This window comes from Pleurodeles waltl, chromosome 10 (assembly GCF_031143425.1).
Source record: "Pleurodeles waltl isolate 20211129_DDA chromosome 10, aPleWal1.hap1.20221129, whole genome shotgun sequence".
Classification (NCBI taxonomy): domain Eukaryota; kingdom Metazoa; phylum Chordata; class Amphibia; order Caudata; family Salamandridae; genus Pleurodeles; species Pleurodeles waltl.
In genome coordinates this window covers 803,565,487-803,582,514 of record NC_090449.1, presented here as the reverse complement: position 1 = coordinate 803,582,514, position 17,028 = coordinate 803,565,487, and the positions used below count along the sequence as shown (strand labels likewise).

At 48.0% G+C, this 17,028-nt stretch overlaps 1 protein-coding gene across 1 annotated transcript in view; it reads left to right on the top strand.

Moving 5' to 3' along the window:
* Positions 1–17,028, top strand: part of DNAH11 (dynein axonemal heavy chain 11) — a 2,866,633-nt gene that overhangs the window by 2,006,406 nt on the left and 843,199 nt on the right. The window contains exon 58 of the mRNA XM_069211469.1: positions 2,955–3,068. Within this exon, the coding sequence (XP_069067570.1) occupies positions 2,955–3,068 (114 nt within the window). The remainder of the gene's footprint in view (positions 1–2,954; positions 3,069–17,028) is intronic.

Genomic DNA, 17,028 nt, shown 5'->3' with positions numbered 1-17,028 from the left:
AAAATTGATGTTTCCAGTCCCAGCAGACACCAGCTCAGACCCAAGACCTCCTGTTCAGCCCGACATAATAAGTTGAGAACTGTGGTTCGCCATTTTAATCTTTCAAGGTAAACCCCTGAATCTGCGGTCAATAATGACAAAAAATAAACATGTCTCTCTCCTCTTACACCCCTGTGCTTTTAGTTCTATCCTAGCATGTCCGCTGAATGTACAGAACTGTTGGCACAGGTCAGTGGATGAGCATTTTGTTAATGGGGACATTTCCTTAACATCCTTTTCTCACCCTGACATGTCAGCACACACTTTATCTAGAACCATCAAGTCCTCTTCAACCTTGGCAGAAAACTGAGAAAAGCTGAAACAAAACATACTTTAAATTTTTCTTTTAAAGCGTTTTCTCCGGTTCATTTCAGTAAATTTGCATCTCACCATGATTGGAGCAATAGTAAGCTCATATCTGAGGTATGCTAATTTTCCTCAGGCTGGTCTCCCATAATGCCTTCTCAACCAAATGCACAAAGTACAAAATGTAGCAGGGGCTGGACTGGAAATCAGCCCAGGCAGATTTGGTCACACCAGCCCCTTATACTCAATCAATCAATCAATCAATTTATAAAGCGCACTACTCACCCGTCAGGGTCTCAAGGCACTGGGGGGGGGGGCTATTGGTCGAATAGCCATGTCTTGAGGCGTTTTCTGAAGGCCAGGAGGTCTTGGGTCTGGCGTAGTTGGAGCGGTAGGGAGTTACAGGTCTTGGCGGTGAGGTAAGAGAAGGATCTTTCTCCGGTGGTGGTGCGGTGAATGTGGGGGACGGAGGCGAGGGCGAGACTGGCGGAGCGCAGCTGGTGGACGGGGGTGTGGAAGGTGAGTCTGTCATTGAGGTAGGCTGGACCAGTGTTGTGGAGGGCTTTGTGTGCGTGGGTGAGTAGTTTGAAGGTAATACTGCATGTAACAAGTAAGCACAGAAAGGGAGGCTGGCCACTGCAAAGGGGTCATGAGGGGTTCTCGTTCCCAAGAACCTTTTTGAAATGAATTGCAAATATTGTCTTTTATAGAACATGTTTTATTGTTGAATTGTCCCATAATCAAATAGACAGTTGGAGATAGGACTGCATGTCTCAAAAATGAATAGTTGGATGGTGAGCAGTTCGTGGATGAATTAATTCAAGAATGGATAACTAGCAATGAAGACTGTTAGTTAAGTGTAGTAAATGGTATCATTGCACCAACCAAGAGAGAGCGCTATGGTTTTCATTTTAGCTTCCATATTAATAGATCAAACACACCAAACTACTACCTCTGACCTTAATGGAACCTGGATAGTCTGGATGTACTTAACACAGTGCACTAATTTAGCACTCCAAAAAATTAAACACAAAGCATTTGTGTTGGAAATTGGGTTACTAGTTTAGGGCAGTGATACCCTTCTCAAGCGGCAGCCACAATTTTTGTCATGGTGAAACACAAGCAAACCCCAAATTAACCTGTGTTTTAACCCTTTGGTAGCTTGGCACAAAAGCAGTCATGCATCAGTTAGAGGCAATGTGTAAAGTTTTTATGCAGCAGTTCAAACCAGGTTTAAAGTGAAAACATAACACAAGAAAAATCCTACACCAATTTAGAAAGATAGAGCAAAATGTTATAAATTATTTGACAACAAAATGACAAAAATCTAATCAGACATGCTGCCAGTTGATGACCCATCCTAATCCCTCTATTGTGGGTCTGTCTTTGAAGAATAAACAACGTCCAACTGCCAATTACACCCAGTCTTGTGACCCAGGGACAGCTTGAAAGTACCAAATGGGTAGGACAAGAAAATACCAACTTTCTGAAAGTGGCATTTTCAAAATTATAACTTCAAATCCTACTTTACCATTAAAGAGGATTTTTAATTACAATTTTCCAGACACCAAACACGTAAAGGTTATCTGTTCCCAATCAAAGGTTAGCATTTATTAAATGTAGCAAAGCAAACCAATGTTATATTATAGGAGAGGTAGGCCTTGCAGTAATGAAAAATGAATTGATGAGTTTTCACTACCAGGACATGTAAAATCAAAAAGTACTTGTCTTATGTTATAAAGGCAATGCACCGTGCCCTATGGGCTGTTAGTGCCTACCCTAGGAGTGACAAATGTAAAAAAAATGGAAAGGTTTAGGTCTGGCAAAAAGTTTATTTTGCCAGGTTGAAATGGCAGTTTAACCAGCCCAACAAGGCAGCAATGGGAGGCCTGAGACATGTTTAAAAGGCTAGTCAAGTGGGTGGTACAATCAGTGCTGCAGGCCCACTAATAAAATTTATTTTACATGCCCTTGGGTACATGTAGTACTTACAAGTAAATTAACTATGCCAATTGGGTATAGACCAATGTTACCATGTTCAAAGGAGAGAGCACAAACACTTCCGCACTTGTTAGCAGTGTTAAAGTGCACAGAGTACTAAAGCCAGCAAAAACAGGAGGATTGAAGGAAAAATGTTGTGGGGAATGACACCAAAGACGTCAGGTCCAACAATTATTTTTTGATCTACAGTGGAAGAGAGAATGAAATAAACATGTAGTGGCTGAACTCCACAAAACCCTTGCATGAATCCCAGCTTCCCCTTGACCACATTGTGTGATCCTAGGCGATTACCTTTTTACCTCCTTTTCTTCATCATCAGGTGTGAGCACCTCAGAATACATTAGTTCAGAGTGTGACCTGTACAAAAGCACAATACCGTAATTTTGTTTTGCATGAATATTTCTGTGCTAAGTATTCACATCTAAAATGTTCTAATGTATTCTGAACAAAGACTCATCTTTTTTCATTTTACTTCGGTGCTAATCTGTCTGAGGCAGAATTTCCTTTAATGGGTACATCTAAGCTCATTGAGATAGATATAATTACTGTGTAAGTTTGCCATTTTTTATTTTTGCAATAAACAGAAGGCTCATGAATGTGTATTGCAGGTTGCTTCCATACAGGTAAAAGTTGCCCGGAAACAAAAAGAGTGTGAAGGTGACCTGGAAAAGGCTGAGCCAGCTCTAGTGGCAGCGGAAGCAGCTCTTAATACATTGAACAAGGTATGTATCACACACACAACCTGTTCATAATGCTCCTTGTGGTGTCTCTGTATTTTGGTTGCTAGCAAGTTCAAGTTAAAGAAATGCACTATCCAATTTATTTGTGTGGTTTAATCCATGAAAGCCAAATAGGTGCTACCAGTAGTAGAAGCTGTTACCCCAGTCTTTCTCTTTTATAACACTGGCACAATCCTTACTTCCCATAGATTCCCTTCTACAACCCTACTACTTCTAAGCCCAATCTATGCAACCACAACCTCTGCTTCTTCATTAACGCTAGATTATTATCCATACACTGCTACTGCTCTTTAATCAAAAGCCCATAACAAATGTTCATCTCTGATACCTTGTGTTAGAAATTGGGTCTTTGGTTGGCAGTCAGGTTACCCCTGTCCAAGCAAGGACCCTCACTCTAGTCAGGGTAAGTCACACACAATCCAAATTATCCTGTGCCCACCCTCTGGTAGCTTGGCACTGAGCAGTCAGACTTAACTTAGAAGGCAATGTGTAAAGTATTTGTGCAATAAATCATACAGTAACACAATGTAGCACCACAAAAATACAACACACAGTGTTTAGAAAAATATATAATATTTATCTGGATATTTGTAGGTCAAAACAATAAAAGATGCAATAAGAAAATGGAAAGATATCACTGGAAAGTGTCTTAAGTCTTTTTTAAAAACAAACAAAGTCTCTTTCAAGCACAAAGTACCTGGTTGGAGTGAAAAATATCCGCTGAGGGCCGCAGAGGAGGAGATGCGTGGAAAATGGTGTGTACGTCAGTTTCGCCCCTTCACACACAGACTTGCGTCGTTATTTTCCACGCGGGGGAAGACGTTTCATCGATTTCCGGTGCGCGGATGGGTCTCCTCTTCAGGTCGCAGGGTTATCAGACGCCCCGGGGTCTGTGCGTGGAATCCTGGGCTTGTTGACCAGCTGTGTGTCGTTCCGGTGGGCGATGCGGGGGAAGTTTCTCCCTCACGGCAGGCGCTGCGTCGAATTCCCCTCTGGAAGTCGGGCGGCGTTGTCCAAGTGGGCCGTGCGTCAAAGTTCCGGTCACACCGCAGGCGCTGCATCGATCTTTTCCTCGCGAAGTCGAGCCGGGTCGTTCCGGTTCGGCGAGCGGTGAATTTTTCACCGCGGAACAAGCTGTGCGTTGAATTTTTCACCGCACAAGGAGTCCAGTTGCAAGAGAGAAGTCTTTTTGGTCCTGAGACTTCAGGGAACAGGAAGCAAGCTCTATCCAAGCCCTTGGAGAGCACTTCTGCAGCAAAGCAAGAGAGCAGCAAGACAGCAGGGCAGCAGCAAGGCAGCAGTCCTCTGTAGAAAGCAGTCAGGTGAGTCCTTTAGGCTGCCAAACAGTTCTTCTTGTCAGGGTCTAGGTTCTGGTTCAGGTTTCTTCTCCAGGAAGTGTCTGAGGTGGTAGGGCAGAGGCCCTGTTTTATACCCAAATGTGCCTTTGTGGGGGAGACTTCAAAGAGTGACTTAGAAGTGCACCAGGTCCCCTTTCAGTTCAATCCTGTCTGCCAGGGTTCATGTAGGGGGTGTGGCAGTCCTTTGTGTGAGGGCAGGCCCTCCACCCTCCCAGCCCAGGAAGACCCTTTCAAAATGCAGATGTATGCAAGTGAGGCTGAGTACCCTGTGTTTGGGGTGTGTCTGAGTGAATGCACAAGGATCTGTCAACTAAACCCAGCCAGACGTGGATTGTAAGGCACAGAAAGATTTAAGTGCAGAGAAATGCTCACTTTCTAAAAGTGGCATTATTAAAATAGTAATATTAAATCCAACTTCGCCAGTCAGCAGGATTTTGTATTACCATTATGGCCATACTAAATATGACCTTCCTACTCCTTTCAGATCAGCAGCTACCACTTCAACAATGTATGAGGGCAGCCCCAATGTTAGCTTATGAAGGGAGCAGGCCTCACAGTAGTGTAAAAACTAATTTAGGAGTTTTACACTACCAGGACATGTAAACTACACAAGTACATGCCTTTTACCCACACAGCACCCTGCTCTAGGGGTTACATAGGGCACACATTAGAGGTGACTTATTTGTAGAGAAAGGGGAGGTTTAGGTTTGGGAAGTACTTTTAAATGCCAAGTCGAGGTGACAGTGAAACTGAACACACAGGCCTTGCAATGGCAGGCCTCAGACAAGGTAAATGGGCTACTAAAGTGGGTGGCACAACCAGTGCTGTAGGCCCACTAGTAGCATTTAATCTACAGGCCCTGGGCACATATAGTGCACTCTACTAGGGACTTACAAGTAAATCAAATAGTCCAATTTGGTGTGATCCAAGGTTACCATGTTTAAAGGGAGAGAGCATATGCACTTTAGCACTGGTTAGCAGTGGTAAAGTGCGCAGAGTCTAAAAACCAGCAAAAACAGTGTCCAAAAAGTGGAGGGAAGCAGGCAAAAAGTTGGGGGTGACCACCCTAAGGCTGTCAGGTCTAACACCTTGGTACAATGGGGAACCCTATTTTCATGAAGCTATCACTATGCTTATAAGATCGTTACCAACCCAAACAAGATGTCCTTAAGTTCTCATTATTTGGTAATTTGCAACTAAGGGCCAGATGTACTTAGACATCTGTTTTAGATTTTCTAATTGTGAGTCTTTGTGATTCACAATTAGGAAAGCGCAAACTGCGATGTACAACAGTGTGTTTGACACTGTTTGTGATTCCCAAGTGGGTTGCATATTGTGACCTGCCTCATTTTCATGAGGTAGGCCACAATTTGCAACCCATTTGGAAATGCAACAATCACAGAGATGGTGGCCTGCTGGGGTCAGCAGTACCACCATGTCTGTGATAGTTTTTTCAATAAAGCATTTTTTGTGTAATACAGTCCATTTTCCTTAAAGAAATACGGCATGCATTGCAAAAATATAAATGAAAAGTTTTCTTTTCATTTTTGAAGAGTAGGCATTAGTCCTTGAGACCACTGCCTGCTCTGAAAAAATGTTTGTGCCCACTTTTGCAAATGGAAAGGTATCCATTGGGGACCCCTTCCCATTTGCAAGTGAGTTACCACTAACTTGAAGTTACTGGTAACTGCGAATGTTTTGCGACCCCATTACCAGTCACAAAACATTCCTACATACCGGTGTGACTTGCTATTAGGAAAGGACGCCCTTAACATGCCCCTTCCTAATAGTGACTTGCAAAACCTATTTTGTGAGTCGATAATAAGTTACTGACTCTGAAAACAAGGATTTGGTACATGCCAAAAAGCATTTCACTAGTTGCAAATGGCCAGATTGGCCATTTGCCATCGGGAAAATGTTTAGTACATCCAGCCCCTACTGTTTATCTCCAATCCATCAGCCAACCCCATCTGACTCATTTTGCAACATCATTGCTTTGATGGTCCACAGCCATCCCTTCTTAATATTTCCTGGCAACTTCAATATTTGGTTTGTCCTAGAAGTTCATTTTGAAGTAAAGTCCATTCACCTACTTTTGAAAGTTCTCAACCTTCATGAATGGGCCTGTGGTTCTAGCCATTGACCTGGATATACTCTGGTTACTATTGAAACACACAAACTTTAATTATGTGTCTTTGTCAAACAGTATACCATATTTTACTTCATTGAAACAACACCTTGAAAGATTCTATTTACCACAAAGAACCCTAGTACCTTGGTATGGCGAGGGGGAATGTATATTTCTCCAACCTGCAAGCCATCATGAGTACATTTCTGTTCTACAAGCATTCAGTTTGTAGAATAACAGTCCTGACCCTCACCCATTCAATTGCAAATACTGCTGTCATTGCTGCTGCTCAAAACCTTTTGCTGCTGCTATAATTCTAAAAACCCTAGATGGAATGCCAAATGTCTTGCTATTCTCAAAATCTAAATAAAAAATCCTCAAGTGGAAATAGTTGTGCAAATCTGTACAGTTCGATGTACAAACAACAACCAGTGCTGCAGAATATATAACAGCATGCAAAGCAAGGGTAAGTTAATTTGGCTAATTGTTTCTGACTGCAGGTTGAAGGAACTTTCCTTTATCCTGTCTAAATTTGAGAACCACGACAAAGCTGACTTGAATCAGTCTCTTCAACTTCTCTGCAAAACATTTTCCAACCTTTTTCTCAATAAAGCTGTTGAATCGCACCACTCAAAATACAGTACCGGGCACCACTCTTTATCATGCATCAGCCACTCCTCATTACCCTGAGCAGCAACAAACAAGTCAACTTTCCATTTTCCATTGTTGGAGGATGCTAGAGTGAACATTCCCTTTCCTGGGTTTTCATCTCTATCATTAGGTGATAACTGATCTTCTGGTCTTACTTCTGGACTATCCCAATCCCCTCTGTCTAGGTGCACCCATATGTTTTCTCCATAGGCTCCAATGGATGCCACACTTTCCAATAAGACTTGTCCAGCATCCCTAACAATAGGGCCGTATCACTGTGTCTGTTACCAGGCCATTATTGGTTTTGTGGTATTACTTCTAAACTATATCCACCACCCAGCTCCCCAAATCACCCTCTTCCTCACCTAGGTTCACCCATATGTTTTCCATCACAGACCCCAATGGATGCCGCGGCAACAAGCCTTGTTCTTCAGACATGGCACCATCTTACTTTATTTCCTATTGCAGAAAATATTGACCCTGTTGCAAACTCTAATTGAAGCTGATCTCTGAATTAACATTGTAAAATTTATCATATAACTTGGTTGTGGGATCTTCTTCATGCAGGAAGAAAAACATTAGAATACCCTTACTGTCTGAATTTGGATAATTCCAGATTGTCTTACTTTTCCGTAGTCTCCGGTATGGCCTGCTTTTTTCTCCAAATGTTTCTCACAAATCTTTGAAAGTTAGTGGCAGTTCCCACAAATGTTAATTCTCATCTGTGACAAACTACTGAAGGAACACCTACCCTTTACCTTATAGTAAACTGCTGTGGACCCAATATATATTAACCTGAAGACACAGCAGTTTCCCACTGGCTGGGATTTCCCTCTCTTAGTTGTATTTATTGTGCACTGTTCAGCAGTCCCACTACACCCATGGCACCACAAAGACACCCCAGGTTCTCTGAGGAGGAGCTAATGGTCATGGTGGAGGAAATCATCCGGGTAGAGCCACAGCTATTTGGATCACAGGTGCAGCAGACATCTATTGCAAGGAAGATGGAGCTAATGTGGAGAGTCGTGGACAGGGTCAATGCCGTGGGACAGCACCCCAGAACAAGGGATGACATCAGGAAGAGGTGGTACGACCTAGGGGTGAAGGTGCGTTCCGTGGTTGCAAGACACCAGGTAGGACTGGCAGTGGACCCCCACCTCATCCCCCCCAACTAACAAGATGGGAGGTGCAAGTCTTGGCGATCATGCATCCTGAAGGCCTGGCAGGATTAGCAGGAGGACTGGACTCTGGTAAGTCAAATCTTTACTACTTTATCCCCCACCCTACTTGCATGCCATGACAAACAACAACCCCTACCCTCACCCCCATCACCCCACCACCTCACATATACTCCACCATCCCAAAATCAAGACCTGCATGCAACAACAATGCATGGACACCCATCACCACAGCATGCACACTAGTGACAATCACTTAGCCAAACCAAGCACAACTCACACAAGACAAAGCTGCATTGCTAATAACAACCATAGAGGGAAACATATCCATGCACAAGATGGCACACGCAGATACAGTACCACTGCATTTACATCCCAACAGGACCCCCACTCAACGTCACCAGATAGGAGGTGCCAGCACATCCAGTCCTCCCCTGAAGAGGCCCACAGTGATGACAGCAGCTCTGCACGCCTGGATCGCAATGACCAACCTGGCCCATCAGGGACCTCTGGACATTCGGTGAACTAGCCACAGTCCCAACCCACCACAGAGCTTCCCCCCTAAGAAACAACAGAACAGCACCCACCCAGCGGGCCCATACCTCTGTCCCCAGGAAACGTCAATCAGCAGTGTGTCCACCACTACAGGGACCGCAGGCAACCCCACAAACACAGGACGATCAGGGACCTGGGGTCAGTGGCAGTGGGCACACGGTTCAGGGAACAGAGGCACAGGGAACTGACTCTCCATGAGGCACTCACCAACATCCTGGGAGCCTACCACCATTCCCAGGAGACCATGGGCCGGATACTGGCCAAGCTGCAGGAGACCCAGCGGCTGCAGGAGGGACAGTACCTGGGGATCAGGGAGGGCCTGAGGGACATCCACACCACCCTGGTCACCATTGCAGGGGTGCTGGCAGACATGGCCAACACCATGAGGGAGGCAGTGGAACACCAACGGGCCCCTGACACTAGCCAAACCGAACAACAGCCCTCCACCTCCGCCGGCGCTAGTGGACAGTAGGCCCAACCACAGGAACACCTGGCCACCAGCACCCCACCCCCTACAGAAGGAGAACAACCCTGCAAACGGTCCCTGCGATCCAGGCAGAAGCCAGAGAACATTGCAAGACCCACACTAGGAAATTAGACTCTCCTGATTGTCACCCTTCTGTCCCACTCTGTCACCCTGTCCACCTTGAACTGCCATTGCTCCTCTTCCTATGCCCCCTTGGACAATGCACCTGTGATACAAATAGACTGGACTCTACCCTGGAGTTTCCTCCATCAGCAACCCAGCTCATTGCAATACCCCCTACACTTATTAGCACATAAATAAACACCCTTGGAACAAATTCAAGTATGTAGTCTGTGAATGTTATGACAAATGTATTAGTTTCACAAACTGTAAACATTAAAATTCAAATGTACTGTAATATTTACATAGGTATGACCTGCAGTGGGCAGCAGTAAACACACCAGGAGCCAGAGTGGGGCACAGAGATCTGAAAATAGTGATGCCAAAGGGTACAGTAAGTGGCCATAGAAATAGGGAAATCAGGCTGCCATGTTCAATGTCAAACACAAGACTGCAATGGAAGGTGAAGTTACAGTGTCTTACCTGTGTGTCACTGGAAGTACTGTTGAATTAGTGTACTTCTGTTGTCCGCATCTTCGTCCTCTGCCTCCTCTTCATCACTGTCTACAGGCTCCGCCGCTGCCACAAGACCATTCCCAGGTTCATCCTCCTGCAAAAAGGCACCTGGCGTCTCTAGGCCAGGTTGTGTAACATGCAACATGCAACGATGATCTGGCACACTTTCTTGGGTGAGTAGTACAGGGATCCACCTGTCAGATGGAGGCTCCGGAATCTGGCCTTCAGGAGGCCAAAGGTTCTCTCAGTGATCCTCCTTGTTCACCCATGTGGCTCATTGTAATGTTCCTCTGCCCTTTTCCTGGAATTCCTCACTGGGGTCAGTAGCCATGAGAGGTTGGGGTACCCGGAGTCACTTGCAAATATTCAAGGGATACCTGTTAGCCACACACTCACCCTTTGGGCCAAACCCACACCCATATACCTACATCAACTGGGCGGGGAACATGGGCTCACCTATTAGCCACACCCTGTGCCTTTAGAGTTGAGATATCACATATGGAATGCTGCTATCCTCAAGATAAAGGCATCATGCACAGAGCCAGGATACATGGCATTGACATGGGGGATGTACTGGTCCACCAAACACACCAGTTGCACATTCAAAGAGTGAAAGCTTTTCCTATTTTTGAACACTTGTTCATTTTTCCCGGGGGGGGGCACCTGCACTATGTGTACCATCAATTGCACCAATGATGTTGGGGATATGTCCCAGTGCATAAAAGTCAGCCTTCACTGTGGCCAAATCCTCCACCTGGGGGAATATGATGAAGCTGTGCATGTGTTTCAGCAGGGCAGATAACACTCTGGTCCGCACGTTTGAGAACATTGGCTGAGACATCCCTGATACCATGGCCACTGTTGTTTGGAAGGAACCACTTGCCAGGAAATGGAGCACTGACAGGACCTGCACTAGTGGGTGGATAGCTCAAATCAGGTCTAGCTCCGATTGGGCACACAGTTCTTGTATTGTAGCCCTATCAAGTCTGTAGGTCAGGATAATGTGCCACTCCTCCATTTTCGCCAGGTCCACCAGGGGTCTGTGCACGGAGGGATGTCTCCATCGCCTATTCATCCTCAGCGGTTAAACTCTAGGGTGAAAAACGGTGAGCAGAAGGTCATATTCACACATATGCCATTATTAATATGCATTTCTTCCTTTACAGAGACAGTATGTGAACTTGTGAGTCAGTTGATGTGCCAATGTCTGCTGTGACGCAATTAGGTGCCATGCCCTGTGCCCCCCTGAAATGGCGGCTGCCTGACCTGTGAGGAGAGATAAGTGGAAATGAGGTAATTCCGCTGGCGTTGTGCGCCATTGTGGTCGACGACAGCCGCGTAAGATCGCATTGGTTATCATTGGGCCCTATGGCTTCCAGAATCCAATGGTGATGTACGTCGGTGGTGACAGTACGCACTGCCGCGGACGTGTCCACCATTTTCTATCGATCCACTCACTTCCTACCTGACCTTCAACAGGAGAGGACCTACACTGCAAGTGCTGCTGTGACCAGTGTCTGGAAGCAACAATGGCTCAAGTGTCTGGGGAAAGGGCCCCTGCCTTCACTTCCGAGGAGTTGGAGAGACTAGTGGATGGGGTCCTACACCAGTACACTTTACTCTATGGTCCTCCAGACAAACAGGTGAGTACACTGTAAGCATGATGCGTGGGCCATGAATTTATGGAGTGCTGTGTGTGTAAGCCTGTGTAAGGGGGAGTCTGAGGGGTTCTGGGCAGAGTGCTGCATATATGGTGGTCAATGTATGTGTGGAAGGGGATAGGAGGGATATGGTGGGCCATGAGTATGACCATCTGGACGGTATGACTAATCCCTTTTCTGCTGTATTTTTTCTGCAGGTCAGCACCCATCAGAAAAAGGGTATTTGGCATGCCAACGAGGTGCGGACCCTGGGGGTCTTTGACAGGCGGAGCACCCACTGCCACAAACGGTGGGAGGACCTGAGCCGCTGGGCAAGGAAGACGGCAGAGGCCCTGCTGGGGCTGGCCTCCCAACGAGGAAGGGGTACCTGTCGTACCCTGACCCCCCTGATGTTCCGCATCCTGGCAGTGGCCTATCCGGAGTTGGATGGGCGCTTGAAGGCATCACAGCAGCCACAAGGGGGTGAGTACAGATTCTGAATCATGACATTGTGCGCGTTAAGGTTTTACCTGGGCGGGGGATGTGGGTGCCCCTAGGCCAGGGCGAACACAGCAGGGTAGGTTCAATGATGGGCAAGCTCACATGCACTCCAACCCCAATAGAGTTAGTGGGCATCTACTACTGGGCAGAGTCCTGTGGGTTTCAGGTGTGCAGTTAATGGCGTTAGGCATTGTACCCCATCGGCTGGTGACTAGCATTGTAACTGGTAGTGCATGGCCTAGTGCATAGAGCTGTTCCCTGTGTGTTGTGTATGCCAACGGTAGGGTTGTTGTTGGCATTGACCAAGTGTATCCTCTGCCTCTCCGCACCCTTTTTGTTTTGTCACCCTGTCCTTGTGTGCATTAGCATCATCTGGCAGAGAAGCAGAGGCACTGGCGACGGAGGAAGCTGCATCCCACATGGGCCTGGAGGCCGAATCCACCGATGGTGAGGGCACCAGTGGGACGGAGGGCGAGGGGAGCACCACGACAGAGACAGGAGGGGACACTACCGACAGGGACTCCTCCTCCGATGGAAGCTCCCTGGCGGTGGTGGACAGCTCTGTGCCCACTCCAACAACAGGTACAGCCACCACCCCTGTACCAGCACCGTCCTCCCAGCAGCCCCTCAGCAAGTTACCCGTGCCCGCTCACCCAGGAGGGTGGGCATCTCCTTCTCCCCAGGCACATCAGGCCCTGCCCCAGTCAGCCCTGCTGTCCTCACTGAGGAGGCTATTGACCTCCTGAGATCCCTGTCTGTTGTGCAGTCACCCATACCGAATGCCATCCAGGGTGTAGCAGGACATTTGCAACAAACAAAGGCATACCTGGACGGCATTCACTCTGGCCTGGCAGCCCAACAGAGAGCATTCCAGGCTCTGGCCTCTGCAGTGATGGCAGCCATTGTCCCTGTCTCCAGCCTCCCCCCTCCAACTTCCTCTACCGAGTCCCAATCCCCTCAACCCCAGCCTATTTCAAGCACACCTTCAGACCAGCAGTCACCTAAATCAACACACAGAAGTGGTTCAGTCAAACACAAGCACCACACTTCATCTCACAGGCACTCACACAAGCACCATCCCCATGTAGACACATCAACATCCACTGCCTCCACTGTGTCCCCCTCCTCCTCATCATCCACCTCCCTCCCAGTAGCGTCTCCACTCACACCTGCATGCACTACATCCTCATCCACTACCTCCATCACCAGCAGGCCTATCACTACACGCCCCTCACTGGCAGTCACCACCCCAACATCCACGAACACATACCCTGTGTCCTCTCCCATTGTGTCTGTGACCCCTCCTCCCAAAGTACACAAACGCAAGCACACACACACCCAACAGCCATCCACCTCACAACAGCATCCAGCCCATGCACCTGCACCCAAACACAGCAGACTGACACCCCCTACAACCGCTCCCTCTTCCTCCACTCCCAAACCTTCACCCTCTTCCCAACCCAGTGTCCCTAAAAAACATTTCCTCGCCAACATTGACCTATTCCCTACCCCTCCCACCCATCCTTCACCTCGGGCCAGGTTGGCCAGAACCCAGCCCAGCACCTCAGCCACCCAGTCCACGGCCACTGTGGTTTCTGCAGCTGTCAGAGGCTCCAAGGAGGCACACGTCAGCCCAGCCAGTGTGCCAGCACCACCTGCCAAGGCCAAGAAGGGTCCGCCACCTGGGAAGGGCAAAAAGGGGACACTAGCCAGCAAGGGTAAGAAGGTACAACCAGCCAGCAAGGGAAAGACAAAGACTCCAGCTGGCAGAAGCAAGGAGGCACCATCATCTGCCAAGGGCAGACAGGGCACAGAACACCAGCCATGGCACTTCAGCCGTCCGAGGCTGCAGGTGAAGGCCTGGAGGCTACCACCACCACAGCCAGCCCCGCCACCTGCCCCGCCGCCAGCAGCACCACTGCCAGCAGCAGCCCCAGTGGGCAGCCGTCCGAAGCTGCAGGTGAAGGCCTGGAGGCTACCACCACCACTGCCTGCACTGCCACCTGCACCGCGGCCAGCACCGCCACCTGCACCGCGCCCAGCACGGCCACCTGCACCGTGCCCAGCACCGCCACCTGCACCACGCCCAGCACCACCGGCTGCCCCGCTGCCAGCAGCACCACTGCCAGCAGCAGCAGCCCAAGTGGGCAGCCGTCCGAGGCTGCAGGTGAAGGCCTGGAGGCTTACCACCACCACTGCCTGCACCGCCACCTGCACCTCAGCCAGCACAGCCACCTGCACTGCCACCAGCCAGCACCGCCACCTGCCCCGCCTCCAGCAGCACCACTGCCAGCAACAGCAGCCCCAGTGGGCAGCTGTCCGAGGCTGCAGGTGATGACCTGGAGGCTACCACCACCACTGCCTGTACCACCACCTGCAGCACAACTGGCATCCACTAAGCAGCCGTCACCGCCGGAGAGCAGTGTGTAGTGGTGACTACATGGGCTGCAGTGCATCCTAAACCCTGCAACAACTGTCGGTGTGACACACAGGTGAGAGACTGTGACCTTGCACCATCCAGGATGAAGCACACTCGTCACAAGGCCCCCTCCAGAACCAGTGGAAGAAGCCATCCACTCAGCCCCTCCTTGCCAGGATGAAGCACACTGGGCACAAGGCCCCCTCTAGAACCAGTGAAAGAAGCCATCCACTCAGCCCCTCCTTGCCAGGATGAAGCACAATGGGCACAAGGCCCCATCCAGAACCAGTGGAAAACTGGCACCCACTTGAGAGACTGTGGCCTTGCACTACTCTGGAACAAGCAGTTAGCAAACTACCCACTTGAGAGACTGTGGCTTTGCACTCCCCAGGAGCAAGCAGTGGGCAAACCACCCACTTCAGAGACTGTGGCTTTGCAATCCCCAGGAGCAAGCAGTGGGCAAGCCACCCACTTGGGAGACTGTTACTTTGCACTCCCCAAGACCAAGCATTGGGCATGGAGCCCCCTTTAGGACAGTGGCGTTATACCATCTTCCGGCTGAGGTGCTCCCCCATTCCCCGACCCCCCTGAGGTGCCTGTGTGTTTTAGACCTGATGCCCCTGCAGTGTTATCTCCATATTGAGGCAGGAGTCAAGTGTGGCCTTGGCCTATGTGTTTTGGGCCAGTGGGCTACAGACATTTTGGAGTGGGCATTGTCCCTCCTTTTATATATAATGTATATATTGTACATACTGTTTATTTCTTTATGAACATATTTCTCAAAATTACTAATATTACACTCATTTTACTCCATTCCATTTGTCCTTGCGTTATTCCTGAGGGTTACGGGGTGTATATGTAATGTTGTTGCATGTGTTTGTGTGTATGGTGTTGGGGGTGAGGGTGGGGGTGTTGTGTGTTGCGTGTGTGTGTCACTCTCTTTTTCCTCCCTCCCTCGTGTGCCAGGTGCAGTACTCACTGTGGTCGTCTTCGCCGGCGTTCATGCTCCTTGTGTATGAGAAGGTACACCAGCATGGGGAACACCTGCAGTTCGGGCTCCATGGCATTCTGGTTATTCCTTGAGTGTTGAGAGGTGAGCCGTTTCCCTTCAGAGTCCTGTTGCCGCCATGCTTTTGATGCGATGGTACCGCCCCGGAAAAGCTGGCAGACGGGCGTGTTGTAATGCAGTGGATGGTACATTGTCTTCCGCCTAGCTGTTGGCGGTTACGGCTGCGGTGTTTGTGCTACCGCCGTGGCGGTCGGAGTGCTAAAGTGGCTGTATGTGTTGGCAGTTTCCGCCGTGGTCATGATTCCATATTTTTTACCACCGGACGGTTGGCGGTATTACCACTGCTTTATCACCGACCGCCAGGTTTGTAATGGGGGCCTAAGTAAAGAACCGATAGACTTCCCTAGTCAGATAGAAGTAGGCAAACCATAATATACACAAGCCTCTACAGCACATCACAAATGACTGCAGCAAACCTTAAGCCCAAACACCAACTTGACATTCATAGTGAGCCTTCCTGTGCTGTGGCACTTGGAACATTGCATAACAAGACCAAACTCAACACATCCTCCTCCCTTCCACAGAAGAAAGCAATCCACAAAACTCACATGCAATATTTATAACAGCACATACAAAGGATTTACTGCACTAACTGTTATACAGAAGTAGTCTTTAGATATTATTAAAATCCTTTAAGTACACAGGTCTACTAGAACTATTGGTCACTCACACTTTGCGACTTAAACTGACCATCCGGGGTATGTCTGCCCAGTTTTTGACACCTTCCTACTCTTTTGAATTGCAGCAATCACACTCTTGCTCTACATTTTGCCATCACTCAACATCACCAAATTCACTTTGACTTCTATAATGTTTTCTCAAGTGAAAAACACCGTCCACCCATTTGTTGTTCATCATTCTTATTTGTAACTGTACCCAAACTCTCACTTTTACCACTAGTTATTTGGCAGCTCTTCCTTTTCATATTCACCACAGCACAATCCCTTCTTCTCCAACTATAGGATACCCTATGCAACTCAAAAGAAGCTACATAGGTACCTTATTGTGGTAGTTGTACAAACCACCCCCAACAACTCCCACCATATGGTATTTCTGTATGCACCCTAGTAATCATGGTCAATTGCACATGTTCCTTTTTTAACCTTATTAAAATGCTCAAATAGTATGTTAGTGCAAGAACAATGTAAAGCCTATTTTCCTGCTTAATACTCATTAAAGACAAAACAAAATCCAGTTTCTGTGAAATGATTTGAGCATCATTAAATGTACCATCTTTTTCAGGGTAAATGTTGTGATAGACCACATTTTTCAAAAATCTAATGAAACTCCTGTAAGTTACAGTTACAACAAAAGAGTCCCACCCCTAAACCCTAATCACTT